The 22,574-nt window shown below is 39.7% G+C and overlaps 1 protein-coding gene across 1 annotated transcript in view; it reads right to left on the bottom strand.

Annotated features, from left to right (window-relative positions):
- The window catches only part of ADGRD1 (adhesion G protein-coupled receptor D1), a 139,978-nt gene extending 118,886 nt beyond the window's left edge, over positions 1 to 21,092 (bottom strand). The window contains exons 1-8 of the mRNA XM_027689655.1: positions 20,449 to 21,092; positions 20,316 to 20,352; positions 16,290 to 16,373; positions 10,072 to 10,194; positions 5,389 to 5,568; positions 3,946 to 4,200; positions 2,057 to 2,121; positions 1,050 to 1,205 (exon numbers count right to left, since the gene is read on the bottom strand). Coding sequence (XP_027545456.1) covers positions 1,050 to 1,205; positions 2,057 to 2,121; positions 3,946 to 4,200; positions 5,389 to 5,568; positions 10,072 to 10,194; positions 16,290 to 16,373; positions 20,316 to 20,352; positions 20,449 to 20,517 — 969 coding nt within the window. The 5' untranslated portion in view covers positions 20,518 to 21,092. The remainder of the gene's footprint in view (positions 1 to 1,049; positions 1,206 to 2,056; positions 2,122 to 3,945; positions 4,201 to 5,388; positions 5,569 to 10,071; positions 10,195 to 16,289; positions 16,374 to 20,315; positions 20,353 to 20,448) is intronic.
- Positions 21,093 to 22,574: the final 1,482 nt, after the last annotated feature.

The following is a 22,574-nucleotide window of genomic DNA, read 5'->3' as shown; positions in this document are numbered from 1 at the left end:
TTGCTACATATTAAACCGTGATCCGTGAAATCCGAGCTTTACAGTTTGCAAACGCCAAGCTTTTAACCCGACCTATCAATTGCTGTCCCGTGTCGTTTGCAGAGGCATTTATTTATTTTGTTTGTCTGAGTAAAGCATCCTCGTCACCCCGGTATTACCCGCGGGCTTAAAGGAACAATCACCAGCGGGGCCAGAGCTGATTACTGTAACAATAGCTTTGTAGCCTGCTGAAATCAGGGAATTAGATACCCATCATTTTACAGCAGGCTAACTTTATGTTAGCAGAACATGATCCCATAGTCTCAGCTCAGACTGCAGAAAATGCCACCTTCTTTTTTCTCTCTGTGGATTAGCTTCAGTTACTTAGGTTGGGAAAGACCTTTAAGATCACCGAATCCAACCAGTAACTCAGCACTGCCAAGCCCACCACTAAGCCATGTCCCCAAATGCCACATCTACATGCCTTTTAAATACCTCCAGGGATGGTGACACTCCCACTTCCCTGGACAGCCTGTTTTAGGGCTTGACAACCCTTTCAGTGAAAAAATGTTCCCTAATATTCAATTTGAACCTCTCTGGCGCAACTTGAGGCCGTTTCCTCTTGTCTTATTGCTTGTTACTTGGAGAAGAGATAACTCCCACCTGGCTACAGTCTCCTGTCAGGGAGTTGTGGAGAGCAATAAGATCTTCCCTGAGCCTTCTTTTCTCCAGGCTGAGCCCCCCCAGCTCCCTCAGCTGCTCCTCATTGGATCCATGCTCCAGATCCTTCCCCAGCTCTGTTGTCCCCTGGACATGCTCCAGCACCAAAAAGTCTCATAGTTAGAGATCCAAAGGCACTAAATAATATCTTCAAGAACCAATGAGATCTCTAAAGCTTCTGGTTGAAGCTCACCTTGTGCTACCCCCCCAAAAGCAGCTCCTGCTTTTTTTCATACGTATTTTCCACAATGAGCAAAAACTTTCAAAACCTCGTTCGACATTTCCAGGTTCTGGAGAAACTTCAGTGCCACCTGGCTGCACACACAGGCAGGTAAGTGAGAGACACTCACCTCTGTGAGGCTCAGAGCAGTGTTTTGTGACAGGGATTCGTTGGGCAAGCTGAAGGACACGTTCTCCAGGTACCCCAGCGTGGCGTCGGGGGAGCGGAAATTCCCTCTCTCCTCGGTGAGGTTGGTGATGATGGGTCGATAGGCGTTGGTGGAGAGCTACAGCAGAGGCACAACTCAGCACAGGTTATCCCATATGGACACCAGGATTTATGGGTTTAGCCCCAAAAGGGAGCTCAAGGCACAGCAGGCTGCTGTGGTCACACACAGGAGGCTACAGGAGCCAAGGGAAAAGGAAAGCACATATATATAAGATGGATAGATGGATAGATGAATATATGAATAGATTGATAGATAGATAGATAGATAGATAGATAGATAGATGATAGAATAACCAGAATACTCAAAGATTAATTTTTTCATTGCTATCTACCAGGTTTCCCTGAAAGCATCAGTGAACAAAAACTAACAGAACTCAGATACTGCAGAAAGCAAGAACGTGACAATACACTGCAACAGCTAATTGCACATAGGCTGATTACAGCTAATTGATTACAGCTAATTGTATCTATTCTCCATATGAAAAATTGATTTTATTTTTCATCATTTTCATTGCACTTTCACTAAATGGATGAAAACCGGTTTTGTTATCGTGGTGGGATTTTTTTTTTCTAATTTTAAAAGAAACAAAAGGAAAAATTATCAAAATGATTTTTCGTGTCCTACATCTTCAAAGTTAAATGTAATACTTCAGAAGTTACTACTTTTTTCCCTTTTTTTAATATAAAAAATATTTTATCTAGAGTTAATTTCTTTCATCTGTCTTACTTTAGGAGTTGTGTAGTACTTCCATCTTTCCATAGTGGCTAAAAATTCTCCCTGTGCATATCCAAAAGTATATATAATTGGGGTATTAAGTGCCATTAACGCAAATTATGAAGTGAGACATGTCTGTATGTAATATATGCACATTCTGACATTACAGAAAAGAGTTAGGAGGACTGTCCTACCACAGGTTTTGTAGTGGTTGTCATCAGAGACCATGGAATTGTGGAAGAAAGCAAAACTTGCACACCTGGAAAAATACAAACACAAATGAGAGCGTTAACAAATCTGATGTTTAAATATCATATATATATATATATATATATATATTCCCACTGCAGGCTGAATCAGTTCTACTTGGAATCAACAGATTTGCTGTTCTGTGGATTTTACTTATTTTCATTACTGCAGCTACACATGCTTGTTTAAGACATTTAATTTTCTGATTCTCTCGTCAATTTTATTTCCTCATCTTTGTGTGGATGAGCCCTGCAGCAGTCTAAATTTTAAATACTCAAATCTTTGTTGGCAAACAGGAATTTCAAGTGTTATAATTTAATTTAAAGGGCAAGTGTACAGTTAAAACATTGGAATCCATCTTTGTTCAACAGCTCTTCCCCCCCCCAACAGACTCGGAGGCCCCAACTCTCTCTGCAGGGTTTCAAAACGGAGCTACAAACACCAATGTCCAGCAAACAGATGTTTTGAGCCCCAGTAAGACTCTTTCCAAACCAAAAGTATAGAGGGGAGGAGTAAAAACTTAAGCCCTGAGCAGGATTTGCTTTTGTGGAAAGGGCCTTCCACGGTGCCTTGGTTATTTATTGGAGTGAAGATGGGAGAATGGGGGAGCCTTGTGAGTTCACAAGGATTCAAGGGGTTAAAGAAAAAGAGTTCCCTATTTACAGAAGCCATAGTTCTGTGACAGTGAGACAGGGCACACATATGGATGAATCAGGGCAATTTGAAAATCTACCTCTCTTGAGTTCAGCACCGTAACATTCTTCTTGAGTTGCATTAATCAAAGAGTCTGATTTATGGCAGCTTGGAGTTGGATGGTGTTATAGTAACCCTCCATTGTTGTGAAAGATACGGCAGCCAAATACAAAAGCATTTTTTCCAACATGACTAGAGCATTGTAAATTTTTTTTTTACGTTTTTAAAGCTATTTCCTGTATCAAATGACTACCAAATGAATAGGCTCACAATCAGAAGTTCTGAAGACTTTCAGAGGAATCACTTTTTAAAATAAAAAGGCTTTAATATAAAACACTTGAGTGAAGTTCCTACTATTTGTGTGGGAAATCAAACAGATTGCTTCATTATATACCAGGTGGAAGGTTTTCTTTTTCAGTAACGTCAATTCCACATAAACTACTTTATACTTTATTTTTTATAAAACACGTTTTGTATATATTTGATTGGCATAATCAAACTTTGAAGCCGCAAACAAGCACATTCTCATTTCCAGGCACACATCAGAAGTTCTGTGTTATGAAAATGGTTCCCATGGGTTTAAAAGCACATGAGTTATGGGTGTAACTGCTTTAGCTCTCAGAAACCTAGCAAGAATAAATGAAGGCAGGGAAACTTCCAGCAAAGCCAAATGTTCCAGGTGGCCCATAGCTTTATTCCCAAGATGGATGCTTTCTAATTGCTGCTCACACTTAATAGCAACATCCCTTCTTGTAGTGAAAGGTTTATTATAAGGATCCATAGAACCACTGACAGGATTTACTGGCCAGACTTTGTCTTTGTTCTAATCCCGATTCTTTGCCTTTTCTATTACATTTCAGCTGATCTCTTTTCTTTTAGTTCCCAAGCAGCTAATAAGTCTTTATCACTTATAATAAGTCTTTATCACTTATAATAAGTCTTTATCACTTCAGGTAAAGGAACCCAAGATGAAAAGGCTGCACATCCAAAGACAGCTGAGTGTCCCGGTGACATTCACAGCTGACATTTTGCGCCTCTAAAAGTTGTGCTGAACAGCTGAGAGATGTAAAACAAATGCAAACCCTGCACACACACGTCAGCACCTTTAGAGATGATGAGCTCTAACCATGCAGACACTCACCAATAGCAGCTGTAAAGTACTGCTCGACCTCCCGGGGGGTCAGAGCCCTTTCCCAGATGATGAATTCATCGAAGGCCCCGTTCACGTAGCGCTTGCTCTGCTCCCCCTCTGTCCCCGTCAGGAGATTGGCACTGGGGTCTCCATAATCATAGAAAACCTTCCCATCTGGGTCAGTTGTGTTCAGAGTTCCATTGACATAGACTTTCAGCCCTTCTCTTGATTTCCAAGTGAAGAGAATGTGAGTCCAATAAGGACCTGCGGGACATTAAAAGTCACAGCAGAAGCCATGAATCAATTCCATTTGGAGCCTTTCCTGTTCAGGGGGGTTTTTGCTGACTCGTGCAATGGTGTGGAGCTGCATAGGAAGTGCTAAGAGTGACTTATGGAATACTGATGCTGTGTATATTAATCTTTATACCCATGGGGAAGCCCATGCTTTGGCAGAATGCCTGCTAGCTTTTGTCTGAACTTGGGCTCACTGCAGCTCCATAAATTACAGCTGTTGAGTATTATTGGCCAAGATTTGAGGTCTCTTCAATACTGTCTCAAAACTCAGCTCAGCAAGAACAGCACAAAGGCTGCAAGAACTGGAGAACAAGCAAACAGACTAATTAAAAGTTGTCACTGTTGCTTTGTTATGCTTGAGAGTTAGAAAACATAATATTAATTTCCACTAGGATTGGATAAACCACAAAAAGTGTGAATTATTCTTACCATTTAGCAGCTTTTCTCTTAAAATAAGATTTCTAAACTGATTCATTAAACTTTACAAAACTCTGCTACTATGAGGTTAGAAAGCCCTATTTTAACAATGCACGGGTAGTCAAATTAAGGCAAAAAAATATTACTGAATGTCAGTAGCATGATCAGAAGACCAGAATTTGTTGCAGTCATTAGGTATTACAATACACAGTTTAGATAGAAGCAGTAAGATATGTGATATACCAGGATGTTTATTAATACTATGGCATGGCATAGAAAACTTGACACTCAACAGATAACAAAATTATGAAAGAACTAAACACCCAGTTAGATAGTTACCAAATAAAGTCTTAATTTAGGAGGCAGCAGAGGCAGCCCACCAGTTTTGGAATATACTGAGAACTGTCAGGGATTAACCAGCATTCTTTGCTCATGTTTCCATCTAAACATGCATTAATCTATTGATGTCAATAGTAACTCCACTTCAGAAACAAGTGGAAGCTGGATCCAAGGCCTGTTACTGAATGGCAAATGTTCTCCAGTAAAATATCACTTTTTCAGTTTGCACTTTATCTCTCTCTCCCCTCATCAAGAGAATTCTCAAGCACAGAGATCTGTAGCTGTTTTTATACATCTACTTCTCTTTCCTGATGTTGTGCTCTTCCCACTGCCTCTGTCTGCAAGGATAGAGCAAAAAGTAACAAAGAAATTACTTTTCTTTTTTTAAATTATAAATTTTACCTGGTGGGCTAAAGCTTGCTTTCCACTTCATCATTGCATTCCCACGGGTGTAAAATTCCACTGAGCCTTCACCTTCGTTTGAACAGATTTTGAAACCACTGGAAATTACCCGTCCACCAGAGGCAGGGAGAAACTTGGCCTGTTGGTCTTGAGTCTTCCAGAAAAAGGAAAATGTTACTCCTGACAAAAGCAAGTGAGAGGAGACTTTAATGAAAAAAAAAAGAATGCAATTAAAAATTTCCAATATGCAGAATACAGCCAGTGGGAATGCTTTTGAGGACAGATCATCTGCTAGCATAAACAAGGACAGGGTTTTTAAAATCAACAATACTCCAGCAGTTTAAGCCAAATAAACATCTCTCCCTGTTTTGCATCACATGTGCACACACAGGACAGAGCAAGAATCAGTGCCCTGAGCAGCTTCTGTCAGTTAAAGCCGAAGGTTTTTGATCAAAAGTCTCTTTCTCCCAGATTTATGCTTCCCTTTGCCTTATCTCTCTATTCTCTTCACCCCTCCCACCCTCCTGTGATGATCCCCCTTTCCTCCTGAGATCTTCACTTGTTCCAGAACTCCCTTTGCTCACATATCCCCATATCCTCCACCATATCCAACACCTACATTTTTTTTGGTGTTCACCCAACACCGTCACAGCCAGAATTAGTGCATTGACCATTTCCAAGCCACTGATGCACTGCCTGGCTGCCCTCACTTATTGAGTAGCACTCGTTGCTAATCACACTTTAATTCTTTAAGCATGCTCTTACATGTGTTTTCACACTTCAGTGCTCCAATAACTCCTGAAAGCAAAGAATCAGTGTAAAAGAATGGAACAGCTACACATGCAGAGCCACAGAAAAAAATACACAAAAATAAAAGAATTCTGCTCAAATGCAAGTGCAGTCCTGCAAGTTCATGAGTGATTAGCTTTGTCCACAAATAATGCTGTTTGATTCACAGTAAATTTTACTACTTGAACTGTAAAATGGAGGAGCTCTCAGATTACACCTTAGGAAATATGATTTCCATAAGATAGTGGTTCCTTTATTAAGGGTCACCTCGAAAGGCTAAACTTAAACACAAGCAGCAAATCAGACCTCCCTCGCACTGCAAAAGTTCTCCTGGCTCTGCTGGAGAGGTTCTGCAGTCAAATACAATTACAAAGAAAATGGCTTGACTGAAGAGCTCCTAAAAGTGTTCACCTCAGAATTCACAGTGCTAACAAAGTGCTAACAGTAAAATTTGAGTTCAGAGCAGGTTGAGGAAAAGTTTCTAAGTACGGAAGTGGAAGAGGTTTTGCCACCGGGGATCACAGTGAATTAACAAGGCAACGACCCTGAAGATCACCTCATCTAAACTGCCTGCTCAAAGCAGGCCCAGTTTCTGAGATAGATCTTGTTGCTCAGAGCTCAGCTGGGATTTTAACATCACCCTGGATGCCTCTCTGTGTAAACCACCCCGATGCTTGGCCACCCACATCGGGGAGAATTTTTTTTTCCTTAGATCCAGTCAGCATTTCCTGGGCTAAGATGTGCCTGGATTACCTGGCACATTTTCACTGTGCATCTCTAAGATTTTTTGGCTCCATCTGCTTCTATAACCACTCACCAGGTAGGTGGAGGCAGCCCTTAGAATTCTCATTTCTTCACGGTGTAAGGAAATGCTTCAGCCTCCCCTCCCATGTCCTACCAGACCCAACTGCCAGACTCACTCTGGCTTGTCAGCACCTCCTTTGTATCAGGGGACAGAAATGGGACACAGCACTTCAGATGAGTGCTGAACAGAGGGGAATAAAGGAATAATCACTTCACTTAACCTGCTGACTCTGCTCTTTTTTACGTTTAGTCAAACTACCTATCTGGATGATTTTATAGTTAGCAGTTCTGAGGCCCTCCAAGCAGTATGAACTTTGCCAATTTGCTACCAGATAGCCCAGGACAAGTTAATGAAGCTCTCAAACTACTATGTACATTTCTTGTTAAATCCATAGATTTTTACATGTTTCATAGTTTTATGATCAAAGATAGAAAAGCCTCAGACAGTTCACGACAGTCATCAGAAATGGTAGATGTGGTACATAATTTTTTTATATTTCACATAATCTTTTTATCACACTAGCTTAGCAGAAAAGCTAAAAATTGTTGCAGAATAAATAATTTAACTAAGTAATATCTTCCTGTCTAACTGATCTTTGTGTCCATCCTCCTGACAGCAACAATCAGTTTGCATGGTCTGCATCCCATTCCCTTTTATGCTTTATACATGATAAAATAATCCCCATGGAAATGACCAACCAACATCACTGGCCTCCTAGAAATCAATCAGTGAATGAACACCATCGACCTCAGTTTCCTTGATCTTGATGGGTGTGGGTTTAAAGCTGTAAAAATGCTGTGGACTCCCAGCTGAAGGATTTGAGGTGTCTTGCAATCAAGTTGCAATATCTTCATCAGCAGGTAAATCTGAGTTCATGTTTCAGCCTCTTTACCACACCAGGAGCAGGATGAAACACTGATCCAACTCTTGTTCCAGAAAGCCCTGGGTGTCCCTTGCACAGCACCCTTCACCCCTCTGGTGACACCAAACCTGACCACGTTCAGCTACTCCTGCTATTCACAGGATCCCTCTGTCAAAGCCTCTCACAACCTTTTCCCACTTCTGAAACGTAAGGAATTGCTGTTATTCCTTCTTTACAGGCTGAGAGATGCAGTTTATGCAGATAGTGAGACTTAATTTTGCAGCCTGTCTGCAGTGGAGCTGATTTGTCCCATCTTTGACTGTCTGTCCTATTGGACTGACCTGTAGGAACTCATCAACCTGTGGCCACGGGAAAACTGGATCTAAATCCTCCTTATACCTTGGACCAGGATATTCCAAAACTAAAAGTAAAAATTAAAGTCAGGCACACAACAAACATCCAACTTTGTGAAATGTTATGTTGCACAGAGCTTTTTAAAATCTTTTTTGAATTTCAACTTCATGTATGTTGGCTAAATCCGGCTTCTCCTGATGTGCTCAAGCTAATGAGCACGAGAACATTCTCTTGCATCTTTCACAAATGTTTCTTTTGACTGAAAATACCACTCCAAGGAGCCCAAAACTGCTCACAGAAAAACCATTGTTTGAGAACTGCTTGAGAAAGAGCGAGGCGGGGGAAGAGCGTTTTGACGTTTCAAAAGCGAGAAGAATTTGTTTTCTCAAGTAAAAATAACAGTCCTGAGATGTTATGAAATTCAGCCTAGGAAAAAATAGTGGGATTTTTGTCTCATAGGTCGGACTATTTCATCTGGAAAGATCCCAAGACCATTTTGTTCCACTGGTTGATTGTACTTAACACCAGTTTCACCCAAACACAACCAACGAATCAAGGGATGTTTTAGCAACGACAGGCTGGAATAAAATTACCTTTCATCATAAAATTACACCTTATCCTTGCCACAGGTGTATTTGATTAGAAAAGAAACTCCCTTTAGACAAAAGAGTGTTGGCTTTTCCCCCTTTTTTTTATTAATACCTGCTAGAGTGATTTAGTATTTATGGTTTGTATGAGTTCTTCACATTTTACCTACTGGACATTTCAGTGTTTTATGCTTTTAATGTCCTTATTTGTGAGATACTGGGAGTGCTCTGGTGCTATAAAAATAATTAGGTTATATTGTAGATGTTGAAATGATATGAATTCCTGATGATTTTTATTTCCCAGTGGTATGAAAAAAAAGTATGAAAAGATACAGTATATATCAGAAAATACACCTACAGCTGGATACTGAATTACTTTTTCTAATACTCTCAGGTAACAGCCATGTACCATCTGCTCTCTGAGTGTCTCCTACTTTCATAAAAAGCTCATACACAGCTCTTGTTTTATCAGCTCAAAAGTAATCCTATTTCAAGCAATGTCACCTGTTGGAAGAACAACCGAAATCAATAAAAGCAAAAAAATTCAATATTAACAAAGTCTGCTTAAGTTTAGGGACTGCTGGAGTTTATAGGAAGCCCCATTTTCTATTGAGTCTTCCATTTGCACAGACTTTTAAACCCCTGGTGAATGTTTGATGTCAGTGACAAGGTGAATGCTTGGTTTGACAGTCAGACACAGTTTGAGCCATTTCCTGGAACCAACACGTTGTCAAACCTGTGCCCTTCCCATTCCACCTGTCATTTGGTGCCCTAACCCAAGAAAAAGGGAACAGAAACAGAACAGAGATTCAAGTGTCTATGAGGACAAATGGATTCCATAACACCAGAGACCTGTAAATTTTGTTTTCTCTAGAGATAAATGTGAATAACCCAAACCCATTCCTGCTGAGAGGCCACACTGAATCTGTCTCCTAAATTTGAAGTCTGTGTTACAACTTCTTTGCTTGTCAAACTGCTGTTCTTGTAGGAATCAATTAATTTTGTTGCCACTGGTAAGACTTTGGACACTGTAAGTTTATTTCTGGCTTTGTTTGAATTAATTACACTGTAAAACGTTGCTCTGACTAGTTGGTGACCAATTTTAATTTAAATTGCAGTTAGAAAAGACTAAATTTTCAACAATCAACACACAATTGTTTTAGAAGTCAAAAAAGTGTCAAGTTAGATTTTTAGATTTCGTTCCAATGAGGAAAGAAACAACGAGTATTGAATTACATAATTTGACAGCAAAAGAAATGTAAAAAATAATTAATAAATTTTCTCACCTTCAGGTCCACAAACTTCTGGATTACTAATGCAAGAATTTTGGTAGCTTCCAAAGAAGAGAAAGGTAACTCCTTTCTTTTCAGTGACGTAAATTCCTTTGTTCACCATTCCTTCTACAATATCTAAAGGAAAAGCAAAATATAATTTAGCATTTAAATCAAAACTTCCTGGAAACGTGATTTTAACAGGCTCTTACACCTCAGATGTTTATCTTGTTCTGACCATGTTTGCTTTTGTGTGTTTGTTTTTCTTTTAGGTGTTTTTGTTTGTTTGAGTTTGTTGGTGGTTTGTTATTGTATTTTTAAAGAAATATACAGATATCTCTTTCCAGTTTGCAAATATTATATCTGTCACTCAACTCTGTAATTAACTAAGACTGTTTAACAGAACCTATACACCCCAAAATTATTATTTTAAAGTAATCTGAATAAACCTTATGCTTTCTAGAGTTCTGAATACCAGACACATCCTAGAGGTGTCTTACTGTTTGGCTGAGTTAGTGAAGAAATTCTTTAATTAATCAAAACTGGCACAGAATAAGGTTTCTTTTTTTTTTTTCCATTTTTAGAAAAGAAAAGTTTGTGATCAAAACCCATTTTTTATTAAAAAAGTAATTCAATTAAATTAACTTGAGAAGCTACATTAAAAAGACAAAAATATATCTCCTTTTCAGACATCCTTTGGTGTGGCACCCTTGTCATTTGGAAAGGCCGTTTCTTTGTCTAACGTGGATCATGGCTCATTTTCTTGTGATTTTCTTATTTCCCTCCTAAAGAAAATCACTAGTGATTCATCTCCTACCAGATGAACCTTATTAAGACTAAAAAACTTATTTACTACAGGAAACCTCACTAAGATCTGAGAGTGCAGCTACAGATAATGATGAGAAGTTCATCTCTGTTGTCCCAGGATAAAAAGAGGGACTGGTTTGAGGAACGAAGACAAAGAGAAATCACAACTAAAACATTCTGCTGTGTCAAAATTCCCAAATCCCACAGAGCACAGAATATTCAATTGTCTATTTCTGAGCAGACAGGATGTAATTGTTCCATGTGGGATTTCGTGTTCACTGTTTCATTTCATCCCACTCTTTGGGATGGCATTCCTGCAAGGATTGGGAATGTTCAGAACCTTGGCTTTAAGACCCTTTCTTTTATAATTTCTTCTGGAAAGGTGTGAGGGGCAGAGCTGCTCCCAGGGAACTCCAGCAGTGAGAACACATTTCCCTGCTCCGAGGTGCAGGAATTGCCAGCCAGGAGCTGCCTGGCATTTGGGAATCTCATGAGATCCTGAGAGGAGATGAGGGAGGCACACAAATGGTCTAAAACACGTGAAGGGTGGGATGTGAGGGCCTTCTCTGGGTATTTATCCCTGTACATCCACCTCACCCAAAAGGATTTTGCAGAGAACAAACCATGGCCTGCTCAGACCATCTATCTCGAGTGACAACCATCAATTCTGCTGTCACTGCTCCCAGCCTGTGCCTTCCTTTATGCAACAGGGACATGGGCAAAGCAACATCTCTTTTCCAAACTCCAGACAACCTCCAGGCAGGAGGGCAGCAGTGCCAGTGCAGGATAACACCCCTCAAGGACACAGCAGCAGCCTGGCAGAGCCCTCACTGAATGCAGGTTGAAATATTTTCTTATTTCAGTATTTAATTATCAGTTTTCGGGTATCTCCCCCTTCATTTGAGGAAGAAATCACCAAGTCCTGCCTCTTATTGATAGATAAAATTTAGTTTCTTTTAAAACTGCGAGAGTGTACTATGGAGCAAAGCAAGCATTTCTAAGTTCTTCCTGAGGCCCTTGAATTAGAAGTTAATCCAGCCAGAATAAATCCCATAAGGTAATGCATTTCTGTTTCCATAGCATCTCCTTTGCCACTGATGTCACCCTTTATAATGTTCATATTGAACATAATAAAAATATGTGAGAGCTATGCAAATGGTCTATAAAGCAGATAAGAAAGGACTGAAAGGAATTAGGGTCATGTGAAGTTCATTATTAATAGAGTTCACATTTGCCAGCATACTTTTACTGTTAGAGAGTAAAAAAATAGTGGGTTTAGTATTCCAATATAAAAATCTCAGTATCTGAGCAGCCCAAATGACAGTTTCACCACTTCCATCCTTCTGCTTAGGTCAGATTTTCCAACAACTTGATGGGAGTTAATACCTAAGCATAAAGTGGACAAGAGGCCATATTTCAATTGCACCCACACAGTATAAATGTTAGTGACTTAAATTAAGTGACTTTAATATCATACTGCTGTAAATGTAACTAGTTTCCAGTCTGTCAGGCTTCTGCCTGATGAGTTGTGATTTTCTGTTCTTCCTTTTATCTCCCAGTGTGTTGTTGTTAAAAGAAAAATACAATCAATAAATGGACATATATATGCAGATTTTTGCTTCCCTGGTTTTTTTTTAAGCATCATGTGAATCAAAGTTGTCGTGGTTGACAAGATCTTACTTCCAGGCTTTGCAGATTTGTTTGCATCTGTCTTTCTAAAACGTGTCCTTTACAAAAATACTATGAAACAATTAAAAATGGAGTTTTAGCCTTGAAAAACAAGAAAAAAAAATCAACCTATTTATTCTTACATGTTCCTCCAGAACATCATCTTGTTTTTAATAAGACTAACAGAAATTTTTTTAGGTTCTGGAGGATGATTGGGGCACATCCTCCTCTCCTAATAATTGGGAGCAACCCTGGTAACATTGCAGGAGTGCTTTTCCAAGCACGTGTGACAGTGTGAGCATAAACCACACAACCACTTGAACCAAAACTCAGTTAATTTTGAATCCAACGTTACAAGAACCATCCAAGCTTGACAAATGCAGAACAAAAACAAAAAAAATGTAAATCCTCACCTACAGTTGCAGAGAAGTTAGAGTAGGCAGAGTCATTGGTATATACAAAGGTAGAGTTATGGGAAGGAAGCACAGTGAAGTTGTGGATTCTTAGAGCTGGGTGGAACAACAAAAGAAAACAAGCAAATAAGCAAAACAATGAATCAACACAATCAGTAATGAATTGACCAGTTCATATCTCTCAACTCAGCACAAAGCACAGATGTTGAGCAGTGGCCTTTAAAATGACCCCACAACTTCTCCCTGGGACCTGCACGAGTGAAGCAAATCCAGTGTCACTAAAACAATATTTTCTCCACAGTTACTGAGAAGAAAAAATATATAAAAAATCCAAAGGCAGATGAAGGGCTCTGAAATATATTCCTGCTGGTGAGGAACTCTGCATGCATAATAAAAATCATTATACTGGTGCAAAAGTTATGGGCAATTCTATCCCATGTCCAGTTGTGGGCTCCCCAGTGTAAGACATGGACATACTGGAGCGAGTCCAGTGGAAGGCTGAGAATGTTGGGAACTGCTCAACCTGGAGATCTGAGGGTTCAGGGATCTTCTCAATGTGTGAAAACACTCTATGGGAGATGTAAAAATAGTGCCAGACTCTCCTTATTTGTACCCAGTGAACAGACAAGAGGAGATGGACACAAAATAAAATATAAAAAATTCCATCTAATCATAAGAAAAGCCCCAACTTTTTTATATCTGACAATAAAATTTTATTCTCTAATTTTTTTTCTGATGTTGACAATTTAACAGTATCTGGCACACTGTAATTTTTTACCCTAGGCAAGCAAATAAAGCTTGATGGAAAACCCATGAAGGTAAAGGGAGAGACATTGATTTCGGATTTAGACCCTCTGAGCTCAGAGAACAAAAAGACAAACACTCTTAAAAAAGAAAAAAAAAAGAAAAAGAAAAATATACACAAAACCCTCAAGATAAAAATGCATGGAAAACAAGGGGTCAGATGGAAAACCTGAATACGGCCACTTTTTTTTTTTTATTTGCTATATTTTGAGTCGATTGTTTCCCTTCAATTGCTTCCACTGCTGAGATAACCAAAAATTAATTTGCTGACACGCTCCCACAACACAAATGCATTGAGAGATATAAATCTGGCTTCGTGCACAATGACTTCAACAAATAAAATGGATTAACATGACGGACAGATTATGATGCTTCAAGGATTCAAGAGGAGAAACATGGAATGAAAATAATTGCATGATATGACGAGTGGAAAAACAAGAAAGACTCCAGCAATAAACAGAAGAGTTGTGTCATCAGAATGGTATCAAAAACAAGCAAATTGTCACCTGCAGTAGATTACAACAATAAAGAAAACTTTTCTTGCATATCAAAGTCAAATATCAGGCAGATACATAAAAGTTCTGCTGGAGGCAGTGGAGATATCTGTGTCTTATCAGACAGAATATGAGCAGCTGAGAATAATTTGAGCTATCCACTACAAAATTAAGGGAAGAATCAGCATTGTTGGAGTTGCTCTGCAGAGATAAAGACTCAGCTCCTGGCACCCTCTGCAAATAACAGCATGACAAAGTCCTCCAGATCTCTTCAGCAGAGTCATGCAGCTGGCTCATTTATGAAGTTTTTTAACACCATGTCATAATAGGAGTCAAAAGAGATCGCTCTTGTGGGCCAGTCCCATTCCTGTAAGTGAAGGTTTGTAGGATCAGGAAGTTCATCTGTTCTGCTTTGTCTCTGCCAAGATACTACTAAAAAGATTTCTGAATTTTGCTGAAATAATGTAATTTAACGAAACTTGAAAAACAGTCTGACATTAATGGTCATTTTTCCAAGAGCTCTATTTTATATTTATCATTTTCAAGCACTTTCCAAACGACTTTGTTGTAACATGATTGCCAAACCAGTGCTAGATGTGCAACACTTTACCTTTTTGAAACTACGTGAAGTCCAGCGTCAGAAAATGACTTTAACACACTGTTAGAGAACTCACATGGTAACTTTTTGTAATCCAAATTATTATTCTATTGAAGTCAATAGGAATGCTGCCATCAGCTCCCAATGGAAGCAGAATATTGCCCAGATATATTTCTGGTCAGCCAATTCCATTCCTTTCAGAAATTTTGTGGAAAAACAGGTCAAAGTTTAAGCTTAAAATACTTGAACACCTCTGCATTGAAAGGGTTTAGATATTTATGGATCTTTTTCAGACTTAGGACCAGAGATTGATATTGCCATTTTTGTGTAATAAATAGCAATAACTTTGCACTTCTGGTAACATTTTTCATTTAAGGTTGTAACGGTCTCTAACTCCTGATTTAATCTTCCGCAGTGGTTCTTTCTGGATAAAGATATTGAAGTCACAACAGCCCCTTCCTTGCACTGGCACAAAACAGCTCAGCTCAGCTGCCAGGGTGGGCAGCCCTGCAGTGAGGAATCCTGGGGAATCCACACCAGCACTACTTGGAAGTGGCTGAAGCGTCAGAGGAGAGGAAACAGTTCCTGTGAAAATTCCTGAGGGACCTTTGAGTCTCGGAAGGAGGCAGAGCAGAGCTGAGTGTTTCATCCAAAAGGAATGGCCCCTCAAGGCCGTGGTTCTGCCCTGGGACACGGTGGTTCTGCTGGAGCCCCGTTAATGACATCACCTCCACATCCCTGGAAAGCCCCACACCCCCTTTTCGGTCCTGATGTGAAACGTCAGATCCAGAGAATCCAACCAGACTGCCCTCTAATACCATTCCCTCTGGGATCCTGCAATCCTCACAACAGACTCTTTAAATCAGTGGGTTTTGCCTTAAAATCTCTCTTGATTTTGCCTTATTGGAAAAAACCCTGAATTGATATGAACTAACGCTGCAATACTGTTTATAAGGAAATACCCAAAAGCAGATAAAAATGAGTAAGAAGTATCCACTTCTCTTTCTATAGATTCTACATGCAATTTTTAAATGTGCATGAGAAACTTGGGCATTTAACTCCTTCCAAAATCAAAAAGGAGACACCTGCACTGCTGGCATAGCCCAAGATCTCAGTCACTGAATGTATTAGTGCATGCAATGCATGTACCAAACCAACTAATAACAATGTGATTTCAATGACTCTTTGGATCATAAACCTTTTCTCTTTATAACCTTAACAATGCACAGACAGCCCATAAAACCTCTGAGAATACTCTATAAAAATCAGTTCACAAATATGATATCGTTTGGACATCAGAGCACTGCAAAAACACTAACTGAGAAAAAAAAAAAAGCTCAGCTGCTGTGGCACAAAAGCTGAACCCTTTCTTTTCTCCTGCTCCTCTTTTACTTACAGACTGCCACAAATACTTATGCTATTGCCATTGTCAGTGAATCCTTTGTCTACCTCCATTCGCATCCCGAAACTCATGAATTCCATCCACATCTTCCAGTGGCCAGTAATGGGAAGCTGATGCGAGAACTTTGAACCCTTGCAAGAAACACAGTTGAGAAGATTGTTAAAGACAAGACCAACAAGGAGTGCAACCAAAAATAACAATAAAGGAGGTCAATTGGTTAAGTAAATGAAAATATTTTCTGTGAACCCAGTGTGGTACATAAGTGAGATCATAAATCAAAACAGTGGAGTAGATAAAAGCCGTCTGATTAACCACTGCAGAAAACCTGCTGTTAAAACTCAACCGATTTTTATTTTGGTTGTACTTAAAATGGGCAACAATCTCTGACTAAATCTCTGCTGGTATCCAGCAGCATTCAGTGAAGGAACAGCTGAGGAGTCAGCCAAGAGTAATTTCTAGATTTTACTGAGATTTCAAGCACATGGTGGGTAGTACAAAGCACTGTTTGGTCTCTATAACAAACTACTCCTGCTCCTGCCTCCTCCAGAGGTAACTCAGCTCTCTGCAGCTCCAGGGAGTAGGAGAAGATGCTACAGAGTTCCCAGGCATCTTATCCCCTCATCAAAATCCACTGGAAAACCAGAGCAACACCTTGAGTTTGTATTAATCCAAGAGCTTTTTCACCCTTGGTTGTCTGTGGGGAGACACCAGGAAGGAGCAGGACCACAGATGAGAGCACAGGTGTCTGCACAACCATTACAGCAGAGTCCAGCCTTCCTGATGCCTCCAGCCAGCTCTCACCTCAGCAGCAGCACAGCAGAACTCCCTTTAACAGAAGGAATTTGATTTTCCTTGAGAGAAAAGCTTCCAGAATATTAAGCACCATATGGAAGAGCCCTCACTCCTCCCCACGTGGCATCATCAGCTATTCCTTCAGAACCTTCCCCACTGCACCAAAACCAGAACAGCTCTTTGTGGCTGATGAGAACATTTTGTTTTCCTGAATGTCCTCCTTAGCAACAGGTGGACAAGGTGACAAAGGCAAAACATCTGATGGTTCCCACTGGCACTTTTATCTGCACAGTCTGGCTGACCAGAGGTTGAACAGATTTTAGGAGATGTGATGACTTAAACTTAGTCAGAAGCTGGCTGCCCAAAACAACCAAATTTTTTGTTAAGATAACAGTTCTATTTTAAGAGTAAAGCCCTAATAATGGAGGAAAATATGAGTTGTAATTTCTTGTTACCTTGTTAGCTGCAAGAAAACCTTTATTCTCGAAACAATCAGTTCAACCAGCTGTGCTGAAATAAATCCATAATCTCCCATATCTGAGAAAGTTTTAGAAGGCTGATACAGATACACAGAAATGTTACTGTGAATGCAAATGAGAATGATGTGTTTTGTTCACCATGATGCCACATCACCCAACTGCTTTGAGTTAATCTTTTCTTGGGGGGTGCAGGGGGGGGAAACACAATGAATGAGAGGGACAGAGAGAGCAAATATTTATATTACACCATATCTGTAATTCTCTGACCTACAAACATTTTTCAGTCCCAAGCAATCTTTCAAGAACTTGAGGTGTGAAGCTGACAGAGATAAATTTGTTAAAACCCACTTCAGCTGTCATACACCACAGAAAAAGCTTCCCACACCTGATGTGCAAATTAAAACAGGTCACAGGCAGTGTCCTTTGATATTTGCAGACTATCCCACACCTTTCTTCACTCTTGAGATCAAACCAGCTTGCCTATTTGATAATTCTTCTATCATTTTAATGTCCTGGACACAAACAGAATTTCTTTATCACAGATATGAAGGTGCAAAAATTTTATTTGCATCCTTAAACGGCCAAATGCACCCAATGGAGAACAGTTTGATGGCCTCCACCCTCATGGTTTAGTGTCTGAAGTGTGACACAGGTGGGATCCTAGGATTTATTTTTATATTATGCATCCAAAGTTGATAGAATTGCTGAACATCACAGCAAGGAATTGCAGATCTGAGGAAACAGAACTAAAAGAAATTCTGCATCTTGTGAGGATACACGAACTACTCAGACTTGCTTCCAAACTCAACTCTACCAAAGATATCTAACAAAAGATTCATAATTGACCAGGATCTATTATTAGCCCACCTAACTAAATGTTTGCAGTTGTCACAGAGGTTTTCCCACAGAGAGGGAGCAGGAGTAGAAGTAGATAAGATGGGGATATCTTTAGGGGAATCAATAAGGCTCTATGGTTACACATTTCCTTTGACTATTAGGAAGAAAAAAGCAAAACTGTTAATGAAAGGACAAAGGTGCTGCCAGCATAAGAGAATAGTGACACAGAATAAGCACATACAAAATCCAATCTGAAATTCCAAGCAACCCCAACTCGACTAAGCTGAGCATGGCAAAGCAGGCTGAGAAAATGGGATATAGGAACAAGACCTTTTGCATTTCTATCTTCAAAGAACATATTCTGGCTGCTGCAAAAGAAATGAAAAGTATAAATTTCTGTGGCAGTAAGAGCATCCACACAGGCTACCTGAGCTAACATACCTTGACTTTCATCAAACTCCCAGCTCCATTTGCAGAGCACAGAACATACCTGCTGGTTCACAGTGTGCTTGTATGCAAACATCTCTTGCTCCCATTAACATCTCCCTTTTTTGTATTAGGGGACAAAAAAGGATTTAAGAGAGGTAGTAGAAGAAAAATAATTAGAAAAAGAGGAAAGGAAGCTCCTGGGAGAAAATTATCTAATGCCAAAAAATGTGTCACAACACGGCACAAGCATTTTAGTAGCAGAAGCATCACAACAAAGGCATTGCCATGGCTGGCATCAAACTCATAAGAAGAAGCAATATTCTAGAGAGCTCACATTTAAAAGCTGTGAAAATTGACCAAAAAAAAAGAAAAAAGGGAAGGGAAACAGATATATAGCAAATAAAATTGCTCAGAGCCACGCTGCACATTGGTGGCTCTCCCAGCTCCCAGTTCTGGACTCCACAAAACTGTGCTGTTACCCCACTTTCAACCAGAAGACCTCTGGAAACAAATACCTGTTGCTTTGAATGCAATATCCTTTCCATAGGTAACTACACTGATTAGAACAAAATCACAGGACTTTTTGTGCAGCCTGGTTCAAATCCAGAAAGCATCTCTTGCAGCTGTGCTTCACACACACACTGTGCTCCCAAACCAGGGCTGGGGAACTTGCCCCCCTCATTGCAGGAGGCTTTTTCCCCCCTGTTGTTGCACCAGCCAGAAGCCAGTGATGCTCACCCACAGGGAATGGGGTTGTATTTCTTGTTTTTGAGCAAAGGTGGGACAAAAGAAACTAATCAGGCTGAAGCTGCTGCACTGGCAGCCAACACGGCACTTCCACGGATCTCCGTGTTGGACTTGAAAATAATTACATGTGGTTAAAACTACAAAGCACAAAGCAATACATGAATTGGTAAAGCAGTAAAATTGTGCTTGTACACCACCATGAGGCTTGAGGTTAAACTATTTATACAAACAGAGGAATTCTGCAGTTACACACACAGACCCCGAATAAGCCTCGAATAAGTTTTTTCTACATTGAAAACAGATGAGGGATCCTCAATACGCCCTGTGACTGATTTAAACTGAAGCTTGGAGGCTGGGAGGAGGGTAGATGACTTGAAGCCATGCCAAAGTACTGCAAAGTATACAAGCTGACATATCTAACAGTAAATCATCCAATTGAAAATGCTGAACATTGAAGAAAAAAAAAGGGAAATAGTCTGTGTGGAGGTCTGACTCAGAGAAACACACTCAAAAAATTAATAAGTGTATATAGGATTTTTCCACATAGCAAATACAAGCTATTTTTCTGCAAATATATTTCTATGCAGAATATTCAGTAGGTAGGTTACTGAATTTAAGATGACTGGGACAGTCTGATACTTTAGACTATTACATTTTTAATACAGAGCTGACATGCAAACGTAGGATCACAGTTTCTTTGGAGGTACTAAGAGAATAAGAAACACAAAGTAAAAAAACAAATTAATATTTAAGCACATTGTCATAAAATGTAAATAGAGCATTCCTTACCTGGGTGTTTGGGGAGCTGGGAATAGTTTCCATACACCTGCACATAAAATATTACATAATGAGACATAGTGAGGCAAAACTTGCTAAGAGGAATCCAAGTATATCTCAATACTGACCATATTCAGAACGTTACCTGGTATTTTTGCTGCAATAAAATCAGCAGAGAATAATGACAACAGAGCAGGGATAATAAACTTTCCATGGTCTATTTCAGGTTAAAAGTACAACTGAAATCAAACTCCTGTGAGATTTCAATCATAAGTTTTCCTTTGCTGTTTTTGGTATTAAAAAGGTCATTTTCCACGCAGGTTCAAAAAGTCTGTTCCTTCAGCGATGGCAAAATATCCTTCCAGACCCTCTAAGTGGTATTTTCCTGCTTCACACTTCGATATCTTCATTTAACTCCAAATAAATCCCCATGATCGGAGGAAAATTAAAAGAAATGTGCATCAAATCCAAAAGTTGTGCCGTTCCGTGGAAAGGAGTCAAATATTTCTGTCACGAACTGTGCCAAAAAAGAAAAGATCTTGTTTTCAACTTTCTTCCTACGGTTGCCTTTTCCTTGCAGTTACTTTCACGCTGTCAGAGACCCGAAGCCGGTCGTCGTTTTGCTCAGAGGAAAATGCACTTCCTTGTAGCACATCGGGCGGAAAACTCTCCCTGTCCCCTCAGAAACTGAGCTGAAAAGAGCTGCAAACTCCCCTCTTGGCCAGCTCACGTTTGCACCTCCATCCCAGATCTTTTTGGGTGGAGAGCAAGGCTGAGTGATGTCATGCTTTCTCCTCAAACTTTGTCCCATTCTGGTTCTCTATTTATATCACGTTGCTGCCGTCTCTTCTCTGGGTCCTAACACCAGCCAGCCAGGAACAAGTGGAAACGAGTCCATGTGCTTCAGCAAACAGATAAAAAGAGAGAGATTGCTGCTCGTGGCAATCTGCACACTGGCAGAGGAATCAAAGCCAGGACGAGTGTTCACAATTCGAACGCTCGGGAAAAACAGAAATTTCTGAAGGAAAGCTGAGATCTGTTTACTGAAATAACAGATTGTAGTTCAGCCTGAAGAAGCATAACCTCTAAAAAAACCACTGATTTAAATCACACAGCACTCTGAGGCACTGATTGTACCATGCCTGTGTCTAGCAGGGGAAACTGAGGCACTTACCATTTCACTGATTTGCTCAAAGTTGCACAACAGAACCAGTAAAAACAAACCTCTAGGAAAATACTTCTTAAAGCAGTTGCTATTTCACTTTTTTACATAAAAATAATTACGTATAAGTATTTTTGTGAATCTCCCAATTAGGCTCTGAACTATATCACACATAATAATCAGCATTTTATATGTAAAAGAAAAATAGCAGCTAGATCTAGTTGATATTTTTCATTTATTTTGCTCTGCTATGATAAAATCTTTCTTTCAGCTCTCTCCAAGGTCTTTATTTTCAGTGAAATAAACTAGAGTAATATTTTATTCACCTTATTCACCTGATTCCTTTTGTCAACTCCATTTCTTCCAGTGTATTATGCCTCTTATTCCTCTGCTGCTTGATGGCAACCTCTTGACTGGAGTTCATTATAACTTTTAGGATGAAACAGTTTTCCACTGACACTTTATATAGGTATTATATAGCTGGAATCCAGCAAACTTGGCAGTAGGTGTGGCCCTGATTTACCCAGCTGGCTTCCCAGATGTGTTCTGAACTTCCAAAGCCTCTGGTGGTAACAAGTTCCTTGCAAACAACTGGTAAGTGGAGGGGAACTCAAGGCTCCAAGGACTGAAGAGATAAAAAATTAAGTTTGGAAACCCCAAGACATTCACGCTGCCTGGATGCTCTAATGTAACCAAAGTTTAATATTACAAAATCTCAGTATTGAAATAAAAAATGAATTTTGTTTGTAATCCTGACTTAAGACCTACGACAGAATAATTTTGAAAATTTTGAATTTCAGTTCCTACAAAAATTTAGCTTCCCATTTAATGATGACCAGTCTGACTTTTGCTTATTTCCCTCCGGGTTTTTTTTCCAGACTTCTTCCCTCATTCCTGTTAGCCACAATCTCCTCGACATCCCGAAGGAAGAAGAGGAATTCTGCATAAACTCCAGGAATTCTGCATCATGTAGTGACAATGTAGTGACATGTAGAGCTGCCCTTAGAAATAATAGAGAGCTGCAGCTAAAAATCCTGAGAAAAGCTAAAATGTAAAAAGAGAAAGACAGGAATTCGAAATATTTGCCAAGAGGGGCCTGTCAGGGGAAA

This window comes from Neopelma chrysocephalum, unplaced genomic scaffold, assembly GCF_003984885.1.
Source record: "Neopelma chrysocephalum unplaced genomic scaffold, ASM398488v2 Primary Assembly neopelma1_77, whole genome shotgun sequence".
Classification (NCBI taxonomy): domain Eukaryota; kingdom Metazoa; phylum Chordata; class Aves; order Passeriformes; family Pipridae; genus Neopelma; species Neopelma chrysocephalum.
Note: the sequence above shows the minus strand (reverse complement) of the source record. Positions and strands in the feature narration are given on the sequence as shown.